Genomic DNA, 22550 nt, shown 5'->3' on the forward strand with positions numbered 1-22550 from the left:
TACTTTACACCAGGGGTCAGATGCCTGAAACTCTTTCATGACTAAAACTGTGTATCCACAAAGACAGAAATACGTCATTCTTTTTGTCAGATTTATCAAGCTGTGTGCATTCCTGATTCTGTTTTAGAAATATCAACCATTGTGGAAACTGGTGGACGTGCATCAACTCCCATAATTACCCATAAATGGACTTAGAATCCCTTCAGGATGTGCATATCGATACTTGTTCCTGCTCAGGGGGTGTGACAGCCGAGAACAGGTACTCAGCTTCGGGTCCCTCCGTCCCTGACCACGGTCACGAAAGTCTCTGTCAGTGTAAATAGCATGTTATTATTTCCTGACTATATGTTCAGTGGTTGCCTGGTTTTAATGGAATGACGTGTTTTTCTCGCAGTTGGTTTAGAAAAACAAACAGCCAGTAGTGGGGCTGATAAAGTGGACTGTGAGCCGTGGTTTCCCCACCGGTAAACACACCACCTGGCTGTCTCTTGCAGCAAAGAGCGGCTCCGGAGAATGACTGAAGACATCAGTGTGTCGGTGGGAAGAGGTCATAGTGTTATTACAGCTCAAGCACTGTAGAAAACAGACATTAACAGAGTGTCTTTGTGAGCTAACAGTTTAAGTCAAGAATTGGGAACAAAACCAACGAAGCCAACCAATGAGAGGCGGAGTAGTCTTCTTGAGCAGTATGATTGCGCACTCTGCTGTTCAAACAGAACAATATGAGCAAAATAACCACAAGATAAGTTGGTAGATATCGTCACAGTCCCACGATGGTATCGCAGATTTTTTTTTAGTGCGAAATTCGGTATATCGTTACATCCCTACTATTTACAGTGCACGCACATGTACCATCACTGTGGTAACTCAGTCATTTTGATTATAAATTAGAATGAGGATCAATGGTTAATCCCTAGATCTCATTTTGAGACAGATTTTTTACAAGATGCTGAACAATACAGGATCAAATTAACAGGGAAGTAATGGTTCCAATGTAAATAAAAAGAATGATAAAATTCATCACTCAATATCGATGTATTGGCCGATATGACAATGATAGAGGATCCATATGTTATTTAATTGTTCTCTAGCAAACCTGAAGAAAAGAATCTGCAGGCATTCACTTCCCTCATTGAAGTGGTTGCAGGGCTCTGGAGGAGGATGGAAAGACGAGGGAAATGTTGTTTCCATGGAATCCTGGAACAAGATTATTTCTGGAATTGTGGGAAACCCAGTGATGATTCCACAGGAAGAAGACAGTCTATTTGTCTTAAATGAAGTGAATCAGATTCAGTTCACTATTGTTTTCCATTTAATAACGCAGCTTGTGCGTAGATCTGGTCATGTTAATACTTTTTTGATGGGCTGTCTGATATTCTTTCCACCAGTGTTGTTTCTTGATGTGAGCTGTCAAATTCATATGGACAGACACCTTCACAGCTTAACCGATGTTGATGTAGGCAAAGACTCCGACACGTGCGGACATACGTCTATGTTTGCACACGACCTCTGTCCCAATGGAGATTACCACACACATACGCACACAGACAAATGAACACATATTCCCGGAAAGGTACTGAAAGTGTGAAAACATGGCCTTTTAGTGTATGTAACCTTCTAGCTGTTGCTGTTAATGTCACACACACGTGGTGTGTAATGCATCCAGCATATGGCAGACATGGATGAAGAAAGCTTTCGTCACCTTAGCAACGATGTAGTACGACAGCCGCTCGGTGTAAAATATGAGGAAAGAACAACCAGCGTTTCTCGCCTCTGCTAGGTGTTATCAACAGGCATCCAATAACTGTGAAAGGGTTTGATAGACTGGGAGAGACAATAGTGGAAGGAAGATGACGACTTTACCACGACTTTACCCTTTTACTAAACTGTACTGGACAAGGAAATATTGCATTTGTTTTTGTTTTCTTTATCTTGGTGTTCTTGTTAGTTGATGATTAAGTCCTGCCTGCTGTTGCTCAAATTTTTGTCTCAAACAAATCTCTTCGTGTCCAGAAAATTGACACTATTGCTTACGGCCTGGCTCTAGCTATGGCAATGTCGTACTACCAGCTAGTTAGTTGGCCAGAGGTTGAACTCTTTGGTCCAGACTGAAATGTGTTGATGACTGTTGGATGTTGTGGTGTGTCTGGCCAAAAAATTCAAGTGTGTTACACCACTGGCCACAATCTCACCAGTGATTTTGCACCAGGTGTTGATTATCAGCTATAGCGAGCTGAAGTCACGCTCCATTCGGTTTCCCTCATGGGACCTTATTTCAGAAAAAATATGTATGGCAGTGAATGGAGAGAGAAAAATCATTTTTTGATCCTGTTTGAATTGTGCCATGAACTGCACATATAATGTTCGTCAGTTTAACAGATTATTTTTTAACTTGAGAATGTCTTGTGTTTGTCATCAAATGAAATATCAGACTGTGATGATACATAATTATAAAGACTACACAGCCAACAGTCGTGTTAGTGATGTCGTCCTGTCGAATAGTCGACAAAACCTATAACTTAAACATTGTAGAGCTGCTCTGTGTATTAGCAGCTCACAGAACTGACCAACTCTCCTTTCACATAACTGCAGTTGTCAATATGGAAAGATTTATTGTGATTGTGTCATTTTTTTTAGTACCTTACCTTTGCTGAATTAGTGGCCATGTTGGTGACGTGTTGAGCGAGACAATGTAGTTCACTGAGCGGTTTAACAAAAATCTAGATGATATTTTACTTTATTTATGACAAACAGCAACTTTATTGACTTAGCAAATTATCTTTTGAATTGACAAACTTCAAGCGGGATCAGAAAATTATTTGTCTCTCTCCATTGACTACTATACAAAGTTTTTCCAAATAAGGTCCCATGGGGTCCTCCGGGAGGGGGCGTGACTTCAGCTCTCCATCAAAGGCAAAACACCTGCTGTGACATCACTGAGAGAGGTGTGGCCAAAAGTGCAACATGCTTTGAATATTTCAGTCCTCAGAGAACAGTCTGTCAACAGTTCTCTGCCTTCAAATAAACAACTCTACTTCATACAACAGTTTGAGCACAATGCCGTCGGCCCAGAATGAGAGAAGCAAGAAAAGAACAAAATAAAGAATGAAAATGTAATCAAAATAAAATTAAAATAAAAGAAGTCTTGATTTCCAGTGTTCTCTTTTGTAAAAACACATTTTATTTGATCATAAATTCTTGAAGTGTATTTGATTTATTTTACTGGTATTTTTTTTACAAGCCACGAGGTGTCATTTTACCTCCAACACATGAAGTCAGGCCCTCTACAACTATTTGAATATTGATATAAATCCACTTGCCATTTCAATGTAGTCCATGGCCAGACTATGCTAGATGACAATATTTTATTACTCTTGGCCTTGCAGTGCAGTATTCATTACAAACATTAATTGCTTTACAACATTTGCTGTCTCCTCTGTCATCACACAGTAGTTGATTTACTTCCTTGTGTAACATACTTTTTCTTCCAACAGCTATAGAGTCACATGTTTAAAGACACTTTCCTCTGACCAAAAGTAACACGGAGGTGTGTAGCATAATGCGTGATAGCGCGATTGCCCAGTGGCTAGTTAGCCGTGGCGTTGACTCTCATTTGACACTCGATTGGCTCAAATGACACCATTACCATGTCTGCATGGCTAATGGCTTCCCCTGGGGGACGGAGCAGAGGGGGAACATGCGTTTGGCGTGTCGGCTCGAGGTGAGAACACACATGAGCCAGACTCGGGGCCCCGTCCGCACCCAAATCAATCCTGACACCTCTTAAGAGGCTCTCAGCATCAATGGCACTCCAGTGCAATTACCCTGTCGGTAATGACATAAGCACCCAGTTCCTTCCTGCCTCTCTTGCCATGCAGCAACCAGCTCCCTCAGGCCAGTAGATGGAGACTTTGTGGACCGGGCTGGCCTCAGAACAGTTGTTATTTGATCCCTCAGGGCTGAGAGAAGGAGAAGCTCTGGGCCACACTGGTGAGAGCGCAGCTGTTATCTGATCTCAGAGGCTGTGCCGAGCCTGTCCCTCAGTCAGATTGAATGTGATGGTGCTCAGCTCGCTGTCAAGATAACCGATTTCTCAGCAGTCACTGAAGAGGATATCCTCTGAAAGCTTCAGGTTTTTAATGATTAGTTATGATAACCTTGAAGAGTGCAGCCGGGAAACATATGATCGCCAGTCAGATCTGAGGTGATAACACAGAGATCCCATGGGTTTTATGGGGGAACATTTTAAAACGCTCTGCTCTGTCCAGCTGTTGCTGTTTACAACCCATCAACACATCTCACGGCAAGCTAACACAAACTTAACCTTAACAGATTTGTGGGTCATTTTCATTGAAAGTGATTAAACAAAAATTATAAACATCAAGATGAACTGTTTATTTTTGAACAATTTGTTAGATGAGAGAATTGTGAGAGAGTTTAGATTTTACTGACAGCTGATGAATTCAACTTTCTGCACTTTTTCATCCAGGAGTACACTGATACAGTTTAATGAGGTCATATTATAGAAATTGTCAGGTTCAAAACACATTATTTTTCTCATCCCTCCATTTTCACACTGTAACTTGAACGCTCCGTTTTAGTCATAGAGTGAGACATCTCGCCTCTGTTCAATCTTTTGTTAGAGTTCCACTAGCACATTACTTAACAGGCAGGATGTAGCCAATCAGAGGCAGAGTAGAGCAGGTCATGCCGAGCAGGGTAGTGTGATCTAAAATGACGCCGCCACAGCAGAAGCAACTGTATGTCTGCTGACTGACTGGAGTGTATATATTTTATAATAAATGTATATAAATATATATTTATATAACACCTGTTACATAGTGATGCACGTACGTTACAGAGGTAGAGGCTCGACTCCAAACCAGGAGTTTCAGGCAGTGCAGGAGCAGTGTTTTCTGTGGGAGAGAGTAACTCCCTTTGGTGTGGACTTTGGACTTACTACATGCACAAAAATGCTACATAACACAATAAAGGAAAGGCAAAAACCTAAAAAGCATAATATGACCTCTTTAAGTGACCAAAATACTATTTACGATATCAATGCGAAGTCTTTGCCCTTCACTGTATATATTTGACCTATTTTATTGGGTTTCTTCAAAATTTTAATTTGATTAGTATTTAAATAATATTGATTACATATAAACAATATGAATGGTCCTCAAAGCTCAGAAAAAATGACAACTGGGCCAAATTAGTGACAATTGTGTGATGCAATCAAAACCTCAAAAGCAGTTCCAGACCTTGTGGTAAGATTGTTTTGTCAATTGTTAAACCCCATTTTTTTTTCTCCCTTGCAAATGTACTCAATTTACTGCCTAACCCTCCTCATTCATTTCAAAGAGGCCACTGTGTTGGCACGCAGAGAGCTAGGGCAAAAAAATGTTGGTACATTGAACTCAACTTTTGCTGCAGTCAGGAGCCCCAGTAGCTCAGAGCAGGCGTCCCATGTCTTTGTTCTCGCTGCTGTGGCCCAGGACTCAAGTCCAACCTGTGGTGCATGCTGCTTGCCACATGCCATCCCACCTCTCTCTCATCCTGTTTCCTGTCACCTCTCTGAGCTGTCCTGTCAGTAAAGCCACAAAGGCCAAAAAAGCTGTCGTTCCACCACTTTGGTCTAGACTGAAAAATCTCAGTCTAGACCAAAGTGGAAGAAGCTGATGGGGATCCTACTAAACTAATAAACACCTACCTTGTAAATGCAATGCTATTTTAAGTCTGAACATATTTTTAGTATGTTCAAAAGTCCCGGCATTGCTGGCCCCTCAGATATCCTGGATTTGGCTGACCTTGTGTAATACTAATCCTTCTCCACGAGGAGGTTCATGTTATATCTACATCATATTCCACCTCACCATCCCAACAAGGATACGATCCCTCACCTGAACGTTAGAGCACACAGCCAAGCCACAGCACTACGCCTCTGCCGGGAACTGAGTCCTTGGCCTCCATGGTGGTCAGGCAAATGTGTGTCATCCAGGCGCCAAACACTTTGTCTTCCTAACTGCTCAACAAAAACACCAAGTTCTAGTCTGCGTCTTTGTGTTTTTCTGCTCTGTCAAAGCTCTAATCTACTGTGTAATGGCTTTGGTGAAGAAGCCCTAGGTTCTGGATGCCATTGCGGTTTCATGTCTCATGACAGGTGCCGCTCTGCTTGCCCTCTAATTGTATCGTGTGGTGCTTGGTGCCACAAGCAGTGGTTAAGACTCTCTCAGCAGGGCCAATTGAAAGCCAAGGTTCAGTGGAGTGGGCTGATGCCAGAAGAAATGAGGCGGTCTGGCCTGGCCAGGCTCTGCAGAAAGAGAAACACAATGTTTGCCCAATGATCCAAACACAACGAGTGATCTCCCCCTTTTTCCCAGAGGGGTTGAGGAGCCCACTGCTGTCCTTGCTCCAGCCCTGTTAAATAAGGTCCTTGTTGTAATGTTGGTGGTATGGTGGGCTGCATGTTGTATGGAATATTTGATATTTCTGTGGTTCTGCCTCTACCTCCTCTCTGTGTTGCTTGCTGATGTGGTAACAGAGGCCTTGAACTTGGCTGGACGAATGCTAATTATTATTGTTGGCCAGTGAGGTGATGCATTCTTTGTGCCGGATGTGTTTGGGAGAGAACAGAGGTGCTAGCCATGGAGTTAGCATCTCAGTAATACAAGCATGACCACTGCTGGCCTCCAACCTGTCAATAGTTTAACACTGACACTTCAGTCTCTGCAGGCTTCTTTCTACTTGTGACTTTCTCACCTTTTCACCTTCACCCTCTCTCTCCAAACCCTACTGTCTCCTCACCATTTGGATGAGTTTTTCTTCCTGTCCATTATCTAGTCTTTTATGTTATTGTTGGTCTAGGATTTTAAATCAACAAATCATCACTGCATTTTTTTGAGAGATTGATATTATGGATACTATTATGCTGAGCACATAAGACATGCTTTATGTGTGTATGGCCCTGGCACAAATAAAGGTGTGGGTCGGACTATGAAACATCTTTTAAGGTGCTTTATGTCTTTAATGTGTCATGTTTCAGATACTAGAGATGTCCTCCTCAGAATCAGGCACCGCTTGGTCAGCAGGACACCATCAAACCCAATTTTTTACAAATTGAATCTTAAACTGACAATGTGCCAATAAAGCTTCCCTGAGCATACTCCCTTTCTTTCCCAGGAGCCTCCAGGGGGTGGCCGCGTATTCTCAGGGATCCAGCCAACTGGGGTGCCCCACCTTGGCAACTACCTGGGTGCCCTGGAGAACTGGGTGGCCTTACAGAACCATTATCCTTCAGTGCTCTACAGCATTGTGGACCTGCACTCCATCACCCAGCCTCAGGACCCAGCCGACCTCCGGAAAAACATACTGGACATGGCAGCCAGCCTGCTGGCTTGCGGCATTGACCCAGAGAGGGCGATACTCTTCCAGCAGTCTCAGGTGCGCAGGAGAGGGATGATGGATGTCTGCTGTGTTCCAGTCAGATTAGAATTTAGATTTTCCCAGCTGGTTTTAGTTGGTCAGTTTAAAAAAATAAATAAATAAATGAACAAATAAAAGAACAACAAACATGACCCTAACAGGATTTCATTTGCCTGGCATGAAATTGCAACATAGTATCATGGCAGTTCATCAAATTGTCACAAAACATAATCTACAGTATTCGTTTACATGGACACTAATTTGTCTTTTCACTCTCACCATGACTATCTTTCGTGCCAGCACCACATTTCTTTGACCAAATGAAACACTACATTTATGAAGCATGCTGTTATTGCACGGAGGAGGGTGGCTGGCAGACATAGAAAGTCCAGGACTGTCACACCAGAATCCAGGGTTCACGTTGGTGGTTTGGTTTAGGCAACAGAAGCCCTTTGGTAAGAGTTAGGAAAAGATGCTTTCTGTTCGTGAAACAGTCATGAAATTTTAATCAATAGTACTCCTTCACACCGGACAAAGAACCCTAATATCAAACACTAACATCTGGCTTTTGTCTTTGGTGGGAAAGGGTACAATCGGCATTCACTCCCGGGACAAGTAGCTCTGCAGTAGTCACAGAGGTTTATCGCCCCCAGTTTCGGCTATTTTTTCCCCTTGTCAGGCGTGATGCTATGATGCTATGATGCTATGATGCGTGTTGAAGTTAGGGCTGCTGGCTTGTTAATACCTTTCCATCCGTCTCCGTTCAAGCAGCGCTCGAAACTTGTTCAGTTGGTGCTGAGTTTGAGTAACCTCTCTCAGATTGTCAGTAGTTTCCGTGTCACTACCCGATCCATGTCAGCTGCTTGATCAGTACTGAGCATGTGCAACTCTCAACAGTGATGAAAAAGAAGCGTGATGTCTCACTCCTTAGCTACTTCCATCATCAGTCCTGGGGAAGACGACGTGTCTAATTCCGATTGTTATTAAGTAATACCTATTAAAACTTCCTGAATGTCATTAAAAAAGTGGACAATTACAACTTACTTTTACTACAATGGCAATGTTAAGTAGATTATAACATAGCCTCAAACATTTACATGTTGTTTTAATATTTTATTGTACAATTCAAAATAAAATCTTTGACCATTTACTGTACAGGTCTATGACAGATATAAGGTCGTGTGTTGCTGAAAATCAAGGGTAGTTCAGGTTGGCACTAGCTTTATGATTGTCTGGACACTTTAATTAATTTTTTCTAGTAGGAAGGTTTTTTTACTTTAAATTAAAATGTTCTCACTTTGCCATACCCTTGTAGTGCATCATTAGTGTGTTATGAATGTATGCTGCTGTGTCCTCATTTACAGTAAATGGAAGGAGAAATGAATAACACTCTGAGGAGGATTGAGGAGCAGAAACGTACTATTCATACAAGATCACATATGAAGCACCCTTGCTTGTGCGCACATGTTTAGCTCATGTCTGCACATTTATTTCACACAATTACTGTGGTTATTAAACAAAAATTCAGATATCGACCAAATCAATGCTTCAGTGTCTGCTTATGTAGTTAGTGTATATATATATTTAGACAGTCAGCCGTCTCTGACTGTTTATTTTACTGCTGTCGGCTCTGTAATGTTTACCTGCTGACATGCCTGCTGGCCACAAAACCCTTATTTGATCGCTCATGATTCTTATCTCCACCGTACGCTCTGCACAAATACAGTGTGTGTGTGAGAAAGAGTGTGAGACATTTAAGTTCAGTCCATCTGTGTTTGTCTGCCACCACCCCCACACACACTCACAGTGCTATTTTTATTCCCGTTTAGCTTTATGCCACATATCTTGGCAGCGAGGCAGCCCTCCTGTTGAACACGCCTGCTCCACATGTAAAAATACAGCGACTGCCCAAAGAAAATACTTGACTTCATTGAAAAAAAAAAAAAGAACAGATCTGTTGCAAGCTGAAGTCAGTGGTATCAAAAGGGAAGTGAATGAATCAGCAGACTCACAAATCCTCTGGGTTTTATAGAAGTATCGAGGAAAAAAGTGGATTTACTGAGCAGGGCCAACTGTAAGCTGTTCTCCTCTAAATTCCCATCTTTACAGTTTTAAGGAGTTGTTGCCATGGCTGTATGATAACTCACTATCAGTGTAATGTTAACATATCTCTCACATTACATTCTTGCCATGCAGCATGAATAGAGGCCTTGTTCTTCCCGAGCTTTTAAATATCTGCGTTTTATTGCACTTCAAACCATATCCATCCCTTTCTGCGCTGTCATCGACATCTGCCCCATCTCTTGTCTGTCTGCAGTGTGTAATGAATACCGGCCCCCTACATGTTAGCCTGAAATCCTGCTTTATGTCCCTGCTGTCTGGTGTTGACGTCACACTCCCCAGAATGCTTTTCAAGCAACAAGAGAAAGAGAGGGATGGCAATATAGCCAGCGTCCATAAACTTTAATTCGCTGCAGCAGAAGGATATTTCCTGCATCCCCACACACTCTCCCTCTCACACATACATCAAGCAGAGCCTCCATGAAAGCGGATATGTTGGAGTTAATTTACTACTGCCAGATGCACAAGACACTGTGCATCACCTGTGAACATTAACCTATTCATTTCTTCAAAACAACAATATGTTATATATGTAAAACTGTTTTTTTTAATCAATTTAATTAAGAAAAGGAGTATATTACCATCACCCAAACAGAAAATACAAAAGAAACCCAAAACTCAGGTGCTTGGATTTTTTGTGTACCAATGTTTAATAGCTTCTATGTGACTTTCCTTAAATAGCAGGTGTCAGTGATGTGACTACAGCTGATCAAAAGCCAAGATTGTTTCATGTTGATGTCCTACAGGCCTCAAAAAGGAAGTTATGTTTTTGATGAATGATTCTTATTTTTCTGTTGTGAAGGTCACAGCACAAGTTTTCATCCGTATTGGTAATTCTTTCTTTAATGTGTTCAAAAGTAAAATTGAAGCCAAATTGCAAAGACAGAAACACAGGTGTGACCAGGTGCACCTGTCTGTATAAAAAGTAGAGGACAGATGGGAAGAAGCACTGTCAGTACTCTTCTCTGCCACTTGGAGGCGCTAGGAAGTCACCCTCCTCCTCGACCACAGCTGTCCCTCACCACACTCTCAGCCATTCATCTGTGTTTGCTTAATCTGTCTGTTTAATTGATTTCTTCTATTTATCTCTTGGGTGCTTCTTTGTGGTGAGAGCCTTTTTTTCTCTAATTAATGAATGGGCTAAATAAATACAACACAGACACATATAGAAGACATGTGTATGTATGAGGAAATGCATTTGTCATGTATTATTTGTCTATTGATCCTATATTATTAGTCTTTTTACTGATTTTTGAACACATACATTCTCTAATTCAGCCCCACCCAGCGCTCCAGACGAGCAGTAACAGGAATTCACAGCTCAGCAGAAACCAAGAATATAACTTTAACTGCAGCATCAACAGAGGGTCACAGTGTAAGCTCTTCCACATGAGCAACAAACAGTGTTGTGCAGCGTCCATCTGTTGTTCTTGAGTCGTAGGAGAGACATCACTTCCTGTATCCAAATTTCGGAGGATCAGCATTTGTCCAACTTTGGATTTATAATTTGGGAGCCAAAAGATTTGCAGATATTCCAAATGTGACCAGTTATATATCAGGGAAGGTTGAATAGTTACACTGTCAGAAAATACGACATATAATTGTACCTTCAGGGGTAAAACGGCTTGTCACTGGAGTACTACCCTCTGTATACAGCTGTTGTTTCCTGACTATGACGATATAAGAGACATACTTTTTACTAAAATGTCCTCAATGTATGCTGATTTATTTTGCTTGGTTGATTATGAAAAACGTGCACATTTTCTTTGTCAAGCATGGGAGAGTAGGCAGAATGTATATAGATTCATTGTAAGTTGTTGTTGGAGACTCTAATGTTGGTTTGTTGTTAGTAATGTAAATAATTTAAGTGCTGAACGATCTGTGATTATATGCGTCTGTGTGAGTTTTTAAGGTGATTATAACAGGTAATATTTACCTAACAGTGACACTGGATGTTTCCACTTCACTTCAACCCTGCAGGTGTCCGAGCACGCCGAGCTCTCCTGGATCCTCGGCTGTCTGACGACCATGCCCCGCCTCCGACACCTGCCGCAGTGGAAGGTGAGGCGACAGTCACACCTGCACTTTGTAAACAGCGAAGTTAAGGGTATTATGAGATGTTGATTGTTTGAGTATTGAGTAATATTAATGATTTATAATCATCGCCTCCTTGTTTCTTTTTTGCTGTGGTGCAGCATTACTAGTTCACACTGGCTTAATTTGAGAATATATAACATGTTATTATAAATATTACACACAAAACTGTCATAGGTCCTTTATCAAACTATTTCAAACTCTTTATTAGCTATTTAAATACAAGCCAGTAACAGTGTATTGATGCTTGACGAGTCAGACTACAACATCTGTTTAAAGTTAATATTATTGATTCCTCCGAGCCTTCCTGGTGCTCTTTATTATTTTATCAAGACGTTTCTTAAAGACTACAGTTGTATATGTATAATATTCTTATTATTTGTTGATCAACAACACATCTTGTTAAAGGAATGTTTCTATAAAGTGTCTTTCTGTTAGGAAGTATGAGGCAGCGACCTGCTTTGTAGCCTTTCAGTGACATAGACTGAAATCGTTCATTCTCGAGCTTCAAACAACAAATATGGAAGTTCAGTTATGTAACTGCAGTATGTGCTGTGGCTCTCTGCTCTTTACTGGATTTATGCTTTCCACTGGTCAGATAATAGTTTTGATCACGTATTGAAGTTTAAGAGATTTCATAAAATGTAATAAAAAAATAAAAACATTTTGTGACAAAATATATTCTTCTATCCAAATTGCATAGCTTCCAATGCCAAATAATTTTTAGATGTGAAATCAGATGGAGTCCAACGCTGATATCCTCTTACTCGTTGTGGTCTGAGCTGTTTCCGACTAAATATATAATCAACTGGAGATGAAAGGTATTTCATAGCTGGACACAAACAGAGACTGTGTGACTGAAGGTTTTTGTGCAGCCAAATCTTTTAGCAAACGAACTGCAATCTGAAGATGAATACGGCCCGTTTAATAGTCAATTACGTGTTCTGTGATTATTATTGATGTTAAATGTTGTCATATATTGGACCTCCTCTTCTCCCTCCCTGATTCAGAATCATGCGGATTTAATTACTGCCACGTCCACGCTTAACTTCAGTTTAATAGTTGCAAATTAACATTGTTCCTTTTTCTACTCCCTCTGAGTTTCCCTCATTTATCCAACATCCCTATTGTCCTTTTTATGCCTTTGTTTTTCAAGTCCACCTGCCAGATTTTTCAAAAGTCTTATAATTACAGTCATTTTCCCCGGGCCACATGCAGTTTTAATACATGTTGAGAGAGAGTGAGAGAGCCAGCGGTTTCCAGTTGTCCGTCTCTGTTGCTACATAGAAAACACCTTTTGTTTACCCTACAGATGAGTTGATCTCAAACATGGTGGAAAATGTCACGTGAACTCATCCGTACCACGTTTGGCTGAGAATTGATGGCTCGTAAAAGTGAAAATGGTTCTTACTGGGGGAAGAAAAAGTCGAGTCTAAGCACTCCTGAGCCCGTCTGCTTTTATTTTTGCTTGTGTTCAGTTTTTTTGTCTGTTTGTCTATTGTTCTTGCTCCTTAATTTTTTTTCTTCTACCTCAACCTGCTTATTTTTCCTTTCTCAATCTTTCACTCAGATGAAGAGCAAAGTAAAAAATGAAGGCAGCGTTGGTCTCTTCACATATCCTGTCCTCCAGGCCGCCGATATTCTCCTCTACAAGTGAGATCCCTAAACAAGTAGGATTGTGTGTGTATGTGTGCGCGAGTGTGTGTTGTCAGATAGATTTTACCATTGTACCTCTGAATGCAACACTGAGCACCCTCGTTTTAACTATTCACTGTGTTTCTTGAACTTCGACTAATCTGTTCTCTCCTTTCTCTGTACAAAGAACATGTGTTGGCTGTTGGTACCCCGTACCATTTTATTTTTATATTTCATTTCAAATCTGAACAATAAAGCCTGTGAAAGGTCAGCTACATTGTTTTTCAACACAAACATATTAAAATGCTTTTTCAACGCAGAGTCCAAGAAAGGTGAGGTGCTGTGTAAAACAGCAGAAGAAATAAAAGAAGAATTTCCTTTCCTGTTTCCTGTTTTTCTTTAAATGTATGTTGTGCGCAGCGTCCCAACTTTTTTGCAATGAGGGTTGAATGTCTCTCCTCTCGGTGTGATCACACTGTGCTTACTCTGCAGGTTTATTTGCCTCATTTCGCTTCGGGTACGAATGAAGCTGAGAAAAACAGAGTCAATACGTCTTCATAGAAAGCATGGTTTGCAGCCATTTTTTTTTTGTTCAAACATCTGCGACCATCCTGTTAAAAAACAGATTTATCTTTGTATTTGAATGACAAAAAAAATGGCTGTTAGCCAACATGAGCAGCTCTGGCAGGGTTGCCAATTTCTGTAAGCTGTAACTGTTGGTCCTGCCTTGCAGGATTATAACTGATGATATAAACTATACTCCAATGTGATCTGGGTTGGAAAAAGAGAACCTATCCTTTAGTACTGTAGTTTCTTGTGGTTTAAGATCTGCCCTGCTTAATGTACATTTTTATTACTGCTGGTATTGATAGCGTGTGCTAAACAAGTATCGGCAGGGTTTTCCATGGACTTTATAACGGAGGTGGGTCACCTTACCAGGAGACACGGACCACCTCTGCTAACATCATAAAGCATAAAATAAACCATTAACCATAAGGGAAAAAGAGCCAGGGTGCTATTTCATAGAGCTAATGCCACATATCCTGTAACTGTTTCTAAGGTTGTCATCTGCGGTCTAATCATGAGAAGAGTGCTTTTCTACCGCAGCTAAAATATATTTTATGGGGAACGACCTGAAGGCCCGACAATATCAGACTTGCCTGTTCGTTTCCCAGTCCAGAAGCAATTCTATTTCCTAAAAAAAATCATTCTAAAACCTCCCAGGGAACATCAGTATTTAACAGTATTCATGCAGTTTTTGGGTGGTGGGAATTATTAAATTGTGACACATCAAAAACCCTGATTGACAGCCAGTGTGAGGGAGGAGGGGAAATGGATCACTCTCTTGTGCGGAGCAGTTCACACAGTATTTAATTTTGTGACCTGTCTGATTAAAATGTGTGTGTTGTTGCTTTTATGTAATTTTCCAAAGTTTCAGATGAATCATTTTTGTTAAAAAATATTTCACAAGCAATAAAGTTGTTTGTCAAATGTTATTTGGGATTAGATAAAAAATAAACGTGTACAGAGTGATTAGATAACACGAGTTATAGAGGCATGGAAGTGACTACAGGCGTGCCATGAGACTTTAACTTGTTTATTGTTGTGCCTTGGGCACAAACAAAAAGTTTGAATAGCACTAATCTAATATTGCAAAAAAAAAAAAAATTCAATTACTTCTTGTGATATATGACAGTGCAGATGGTTTTGATTTTATTTGTCCAAGTTTTGAGATTTCTGCCTCCATCCACAAACATGTCAACTGTGCTCTATTTCTTCCATTGATAACTTAACAATGTGTCCTCTAGTCCAGAGTGATGGGGACATAGTTTCTGGAAAGAGATGTTGCTGAATTTCAGCATTCATAGTGTTGTGAGCAATACAATAAAGTTATTCTCTCCTCCATTGTATGGGGTTGGGGCAGAAATCTAACAAACAATGTCTCAAAACCTGGACCTGGAAAATCAAAACTATCTGCATCAGTAGGTAAACCAAGCAAGAAATATGTTTTTCCTATATTTTGTGTGAGGCAGCCCTTTAAAGGGGCACTATGTAGTATTTTAGAAGAAATTCAAACTCAGAACTTTAATATTGACAACATTAATGAGGTGATTATGCAAAAAATATTTATTGTCTCCATAAGTGAATAAACAAGCTGTTCTCAGAGGAAAATAAGGTCCCAGAACACTCTTTGAAGCTGGAAAGGTGGCAGGGTCCGCCACATATAAACAAAGTAAAACAGTATGAACTGTGTTGTCCTTTAAGTTCAGTTTGTTTATTCAGTCATGAAAACAAAGAGAGTTTGATCATTTAGTTTGTTTAGGCAGAAAAAAAAATCTGTCAAAGATCTTTGTCTTCCAATTAAAAGTTCTTCCCCAAAACTACAGAGTGCTGCTTTAGCATGTCTGAATGTATTTAACATGCAGTAAACCCAGCAGTTTTACTTGGGTTGCGATCTTCCATTTGAGTCTTAGTGTCAGACTTTGGTGCTGTGAAATGTCTGATGCAACATGGTGTTAAGTGTGCTGATGAAGCGTCAGTAGACTTCGATGCGAGCCGAGTTCATGATCACTTCAGATGGTGGATTATTGTAACTGAGTGTATCTGCTGTGAAAATGAATACTTTAGCTACATATTTCTCAACAGATTCAGATGGTATATCATCAAGTGCTTTCTATTTTAACTTGATCTAACCATCAAACAGCCAAAACCTAATTTCCTGAGAAGGTCAGTGTAGCAGAGGAAAGCTCATCTCTACTGCTCTCTGGGTTTTATTAAAGACATTATTAATGGATTACTTCCTCCCGAGTGACAGATGCAAAGATGCTGCACCGACACTGAAAAGATGTCTAGCAGCGACTTGAATGTCTCCAATTTACACCCACTTCTCGCTGCGTGTTTTATCTCCAGTGCTGTCAGGCTGTGCGGATGTTGACGAAGCTCATGTTGTGTTCTGGGTTCATCTCTCAGGTCCACTCACGTCCCCGTCGGAGAGGATCAGATCCAGCATTTAGAGCTGGCTCAGGATCTCGCTCGCATCTTCAACGGCCGCTACGGAGACCTGTTCCCTGAACCCGCCGCCCTGCTCAGTAAGAACACACATATTTACACACACACACACACACACACACTAGGTTTTGTCAAATAATGAAACTGATCTCTGGTAGCCAATGATAACCATCATAATTCAGTAGTCAGTTCAGTTTTTATTTATAAGCCCAATATCATAAACGTGCCTCAAGTAGCTCTCATTTTATTTTATGTAGGCTACAAATTGTATTTAGCAGTGTCATCAGTTTCCTTTTGAAAAAGTGTACGAACCTCTTAAACAGGATTGCACATAAAGAAAGGAATTCTGTTCTTACTGGTGGCTTTTGAAGTGAAATATGTTAAACTGCAGATAGAACTTATAATTTGTAATCAGTGAGTAATGTCATGTTTGATTGGGACTAAAGCTTGGTGTATTTTAGCTGTGAGTTGTACTAATGGAGAGTGTGCCATGGTGATGAATGAATTACATCTTTAGTTTTTTTTTTATCCATTATCGAGTGCTTAGAACTTCATTTCCTGAAAGCCAAAATACAAAAAATGTCCCAGTGCCGTCAGAGTATTTCAACCATTTTGAATAGAAATCAGCTTGTTTTGATGATTTGGAAACTTTGCTTTGATACAATTTAGAGCAAAGAACCTTGAAATTTAAAAGATACTTAAAACAAGTTGATTTGCATTGGAAACAAGGTTACATACGCTTGATGCACTGGCAGTTTTTTTACTTCACACGCACTATAAAAGACAATTTCAGAATTCAGTTACAGACAAATATAACGGGAGAGTTTTTGCAGTGCAGATTACAACACATCTTGTAGCCATGTTTTATTTGGTCTCTATGGATTTCTTTTTCCTGAATGATTGTCAAACAAAGAAAGAAAGCCTGTGTTTCAATTTGGAGGGACTGACACCCGTTCCAGATATTTGCTTGAAATATCTGGAATGATGAAACTTCATGAGCAGCTGCCAGACAATCAACTGAGGGAGAAAAATACAGCCAAGAGCAAAGCGACAAATGTCAATGGTTGTGTTTTATTTCAGTTATTTTTTTTAAAGCAACTCTGGTACTACTTTCTACTTTGTGTATTTCGTGCCTGTATCGGATGGCGATGGCAGTATAGAGATGACAAAGGATGCTGGCTGGATTTGAGCCAGAGGCAGTTCATGGTTGGAATAATTTCACTCAAGCGCTGCTTTGTAAACTTACTTCAGAGGTCATTACCTCAGATGACAAGATGTGTATTTCTGTCTGTCGCCAATTTATGGATAGTGATGAATCAGACTGGCACCAGCCTACAGGAGGAAATTAAAAATGAGGGAACTCATATTTAAAGTATCTTTTTGTGATGTTGTTTTATGTTAGATTCTTTTTTATTGCCATTATACAGAGACACCAGTCACAAGTTACACTGAAGTGAAATTCTGGGAAATATTAGGCCATTCAAAAAAGATGTAGCACACAATAATACATTATATCTGTTTTATTTTTATATGAGTACTTTGTGTTTTCCAGTGTGTACTCACAGATTTACACGCACACACACACACACACACACACACATGGCTAACATGAGATCCCAGTTTCATCCTCCTTGATTATCAGCATTGTAAGAAGACGCAGTCAGTCATGTGTGCAGGGCAGCTTTGATTAAAGAAATAGTTTCATCCTCTTGTATCTGAATAATAGAGTGATAATAGATTTGCGGGGACGTCCTTGAGATGACTTGAGGGGCTGTGGCTGTGCGTGCGTGCATGTGTGGGAGCAGCCAGGAGCTGGGACTGGTCGATCCCATCTCCTCTTTTTGTCTTTGGCAAAGCAAGTTGCCAGTCACCACCATCCCTTTGGAACCAAACCAAAGACTCAAAGGCTTTTTAATTTGGCTGAAATAAGGACGTCTCAGGATTGATAAACAGGATGTGACATGTGGGACGGATGTGGACTAGTAGTATGGGATAGGAAAAGAGTCGGAGGTTGGGAGATTGCCGAAGTGTGGGTTTGATAAATAAGAAAGGGAAGGAAATCCAGTGACAGTCTGCTCATCACTTCACACTGAGGTGCGTCTGCTTCATACTGGGACACTCACACACACACACACACACACACACACACACACACACACACACACACACTTGTACTTCTATACTTGTGAGAACCCTCATTGACATAATGCATTCCCCAGCCCCAGCTTACCCTAACCTAACCCTTAAATCCAAGTCGTAGAAGACCGAGACAAAATGTCCTCACTCTGTAGCTTAAAACTCGGTCCTACATAGCAAGTAGAAGCTCACACACACACACACACACACACACACACACACACACACACACACACACACACACACACACACACACACAGAGAAACCAGGCAGTAATAATGCGATTTTTCTTTCGGTCCTGGACAGACTTTTGTTTCTTCCTTAAACTCCTATGTGCTGTATGTGCATTGTGTCTGTGTTCAACTAGCAGGTCATTCACATCTGAATTTAAAGTTTTTCAAAATGTTGTAAAAATCGCTTTTTTGATAAAAAAACAAAATTACCAGCTGAAATCCATCATTAAATATTACAAATCTGAACTGTATTTACAGCGTCAAACTAGTACTGAATCAGTTTTCCATTTAACAGTAAGATGTAAAGAAAAATGGGCTGAACTTCAAATGATTTTAAGTCCGGTTCTAAACCCCCACAAGTGTTCTGTTGATGTTCAGTTGACAAACTCAAGTTGAGTTGATCTAAATGCTCGTACACTTATTTAGTTTTTAATACCTGTGAGACTAAACACAGGCTGTCCTACCCTGTGAGTGGTTGAGACTGTTGGATTCACACACAGCCTGAGAGGAGGATTTGTCGACATTACTCAGGGCTCCACATCTACAATTTATTTTGATTTATAATTAGCATTCCTAAGCAAGGATGAGCTAAAATAGAGATGCATTGAAGGACGGTGCTCCTTCAATGGGTGTTAAAATGCATCATTATAATAAAGTGTCAGTTCTGTGTATGTATATATATATATATATATATATATATATATATATATATATATAAAAAATATATATATATTTTTTTTTTTGAATGACCATCTCTTGTGTCTCTCTGTGACCAGTGATGCTCAAATGCTCTAGATGGGTTGGGTGAGACCGGATGCTGTCCCGGCTGCTCCGCTTAGATGATGTTTTATTTCATCTTTATGTTTTAATGCGATTTTCTTTGTTTCTGTTTTGTTTGTCTTATCAGCTATAAGCTAATCTTTGGAGGGCTGGAGTGCATTTCACTGCACATTGTACTCTATGCTCTGTGTTTGTGACGAATAAAGATCCTTGAACCTTTTAACCTGAGTTTTATAAATGTAACAGGAAAAAGTTTTTTTCGACTGATGAAGCTCTTATCTTTGATGTGTCAAATTCTTCAGCTGCAGGATGTCATATTTTGAAATGTATATATTGTTTTGAATCACTTTTTTAATCATGGATTCTTCCTCCCACAGGCTCCACACGAAAGGTCAAGTCCCTACGTGACCCTTCTTCCAAAATGTCCAAATCTGACTCCCAAGCGATGGCGACGATCTCCATCACAGATTCTCCTGATGACATCGCCCTCAAGCTTCGCCGTGCTGTCACTGACTTTACCTCTGAGGTCACCTTTGACCCTGAGAAGCGCCCAGGTGTGTCTAACCTGGTGACGATCCACGCTGCTGTGGGGAGGATGAGTGTGGAGGAGGCGGTGTCCCAGGCCAGAGGGTTAGACACCGGTGCCTATAAGAAGGTTGTAACTGAGGCTGTGATCCAGAGGCTGACGCCCATCAGAGAGGAGATCGAGAGACTGAGGTCGGACCCTGCTCACCTGGAAGGACTGCTGGCCCGAGGGACCCTCAGAGCTCGGGAACTGGCTGCACCGGTCCTCAGGGAGGTCCGACAGCGAGTGGGATTCTGCTGAGAGGCAGCAGGGCGGGAGAATAAAGCCGCGCTGAGTGATGGACGAACTCTGTGATTGTGTTGATTGTTGTCCTCACTGTTAGCAGTGCTCAGCCAAACTGCTATGTCAACAAAATAATGACATTGACATTACATTTATCAATTATCAAGTGTTCAATTGCTTGAATTTTGAATTTGAATGCTGTATTGTTCAGACTCAGATTGTGTTGTTGATGTTGATGTTGTCCACCTCCAGTAGCTTCATTTAACTGTTGCGGGGGACAATTAACAAAAAAATTCCCAAGAGCAATTCGAAGGGAAACACAAAGGTGCCGTCAGAAGTACTGATGACTAAACTATTAAACTATACTGGGTAATGTACAAGATTCAACCGTGAGGTAAAGGACAGAACAACATGCAGTCTGGTTATAACTGTAACTGTTCAACTCATTGAGTGGGAGAAGTCAATAAAAATGTCCAACAACTTTTTTCTAAATTTTGCAAAGTAGCTACTTACTGAAGGTCGCTCACACTGACACTCCGAGAGGCGTATGAAGGTGGGACACATGGAAAACAAATTGTTTTGCGTCTTTAATTAGCACAAGTGTTTTCAATGAGTTTGTCGTTACATTATTTAAAATGATGCCTCCGTCCCTGCTGGGTTTCTGTGTATGGTTGTGGTTCAGGTCCACAGTTCTGTTCACACCGGCAGCTCATCAGATGTTCTTCTATCTAGATTAGAATTTGATAGGATTTATGAAATCTATCTAACAAACATGAAACACAGCAACGTGAAAATAAAACATGTCAGATTGAAACCAGCTTTATGGTTCTGTGACTCCTGATTCAAACTTGAATGTGTTCGTCTGAGTGTGACTGCTGAACAAAACAGCACAGTTCATAAAAAGTGCTTCACACAGCAGAAAGACAGGCGGAGAAAAGAGAGAGCTGAAAAACAAGTTCACACAAGAAAATACTTTTGAACATGAGCAAACAAAGTTCAGGTCACAGCTAAAGCCAGAGAGTACAAATGTATTTGTATCAGCCTGCAGGACACGTTCTGATGTTCTGATGGCGGCAGTAAACTATGAAGCAGAGGGAGGACTAATGAGGTTCTGTGGTGCAACAATTGGCAGCAGTTACTTCCTTTCTGACTTTTGTGCTGAAGATCACTGTGGACCTTCATCTACTCCAAACTATTATGACCAGTTTAGTTTCTATTGCCTGCTCATGTTGTACAGCGTGCAGCTGACACTGTTCACCGTCACACTGTCCCTGATCTTCAGCCCTGCTGCAGGGACACAGCTACAGCTCGGCCGCTTCAGGACAACACATCACACCTCAGGAGGGTGTGTGTGTGTGTGTGTGTGTGTGTGTGTGTGTGTGTGTGTGTGTGTGTGTGTGTGTGTGTGTGTGTGAGAGAGAGAGAGAGAGAGAGAGAGAGAGGAGGAGATAGTCGTTTTCTTATTTCACTGTTTTGTCTTATTGAACAAAATAAATGAGAAGATGATTTTTTGCAGCATTTTTCATGAACAACACACATTCTGATTACACACACCTCACACTCAGTAGATCAGCACGCTACATTTTCAGACGTTTTTAGTTTTGTCTCATCTTCTTTCTCCACTCATTCCTACACCTCTTTTTCTTTCCTTCTTTGTTTCTTTCTCATCTTCCATTTTTTCTTATTTTTTTATCACTTCTCTCGTCTTTCCTTCATTCTTCCTTCCCTTATTGTCATTGCACCCACTCATACTCTCCCCACAGTTCATCCTCCTGCTGTCTCTACTCCTACACTTAAAACGTTTCTGCAATCACACTTTCTTTAATTGAAAATGCACTTCTCTAGTCCTTTAATATCCCTGCAGGGACTGCACACTGCACACACACACACACACACACACATCATGGAGCTGGACTGCGCCGTGGTTTTTCCATCCCGGTGTTTACCTGGGAACAGAGCGTATCCTCGGTTTATTTCCCTTTGGTCCCTTTTTCCTGTTGGCACGAGCAGCTGACAGAATATAAATACAAATATATAGACTACATGTACACGCGCAGCGGCGGGCTGTAAATCAGTGGGCGCTGTGAGGAGCGCAGTGGTGTGACAGAGACGTGTCTCTGGAGGGAGGCTGCAGTGATGCCGCTCTGCGACAACACGACACCGCAACTGACCCGTTTTACGCGCGCGAGTAAAAACTTTAGTAGAGTCGTAATAAATGTTTCTTTTTAGAGAAATGGTGGCAAATGGAACCAGCTACAGTCTGAGTAGAAACAAAATAAATATAAAAGGAGACTTTTTGTGGTGTGTGTGTG

The 22550-nt window shown here is 40.8% G+C and overlaps 1 protein-coding gene across 1 annotated transcript in view; it reads left to right on the plus strand.

Annotated features, from left to right (window-relative positions):
* The window catches only part of wars2 (tryptophanyl tRNA synthetase 2, mitochondrial), a 29905-nt gene extending 9182 nt beyond the window's left edge, over window positions 1–20723 (plus strand). The window contains exons 2-6 of the mRNA XM_084362925.1: window positions 7180–7440; window positions 11524–11604; window positions 13208–13290; window positions 16243–16361; window positions 19808–20723. Coding sequence (XP_084219051.1) covers window positions 7180–7440; window positions 11524–11604; window positions 13208–13290; window positions 16243–16361; window positions 19808–20256 — 993 coding nt within the window. The 3' untranslated portion in view covers window positions 20257–20723. The remainder of the gene's footprint in view (window positions 1–7179; window positions 7441–11523; window positions 11605–13207; window positions 13291–16242; window positions 16362–19807) is intronic.
* The last annotated feature ends 1827 nt before the right edge of the window (window positions 20724–22550 follow it).

The sequence above is a fragment of the Pagrus pagrus genome (assembly GCF_965226575.1).
Source record: "Pagrus pagrus genome assembly, chromosome: 9".
Taxonomy (NCBI): domain Eukaryota; kingdom Metazoa; phylum Chordata; class Actinopteri; order Spariformes; family Sparidae; genus Pagrus; species Pagrus pagrus.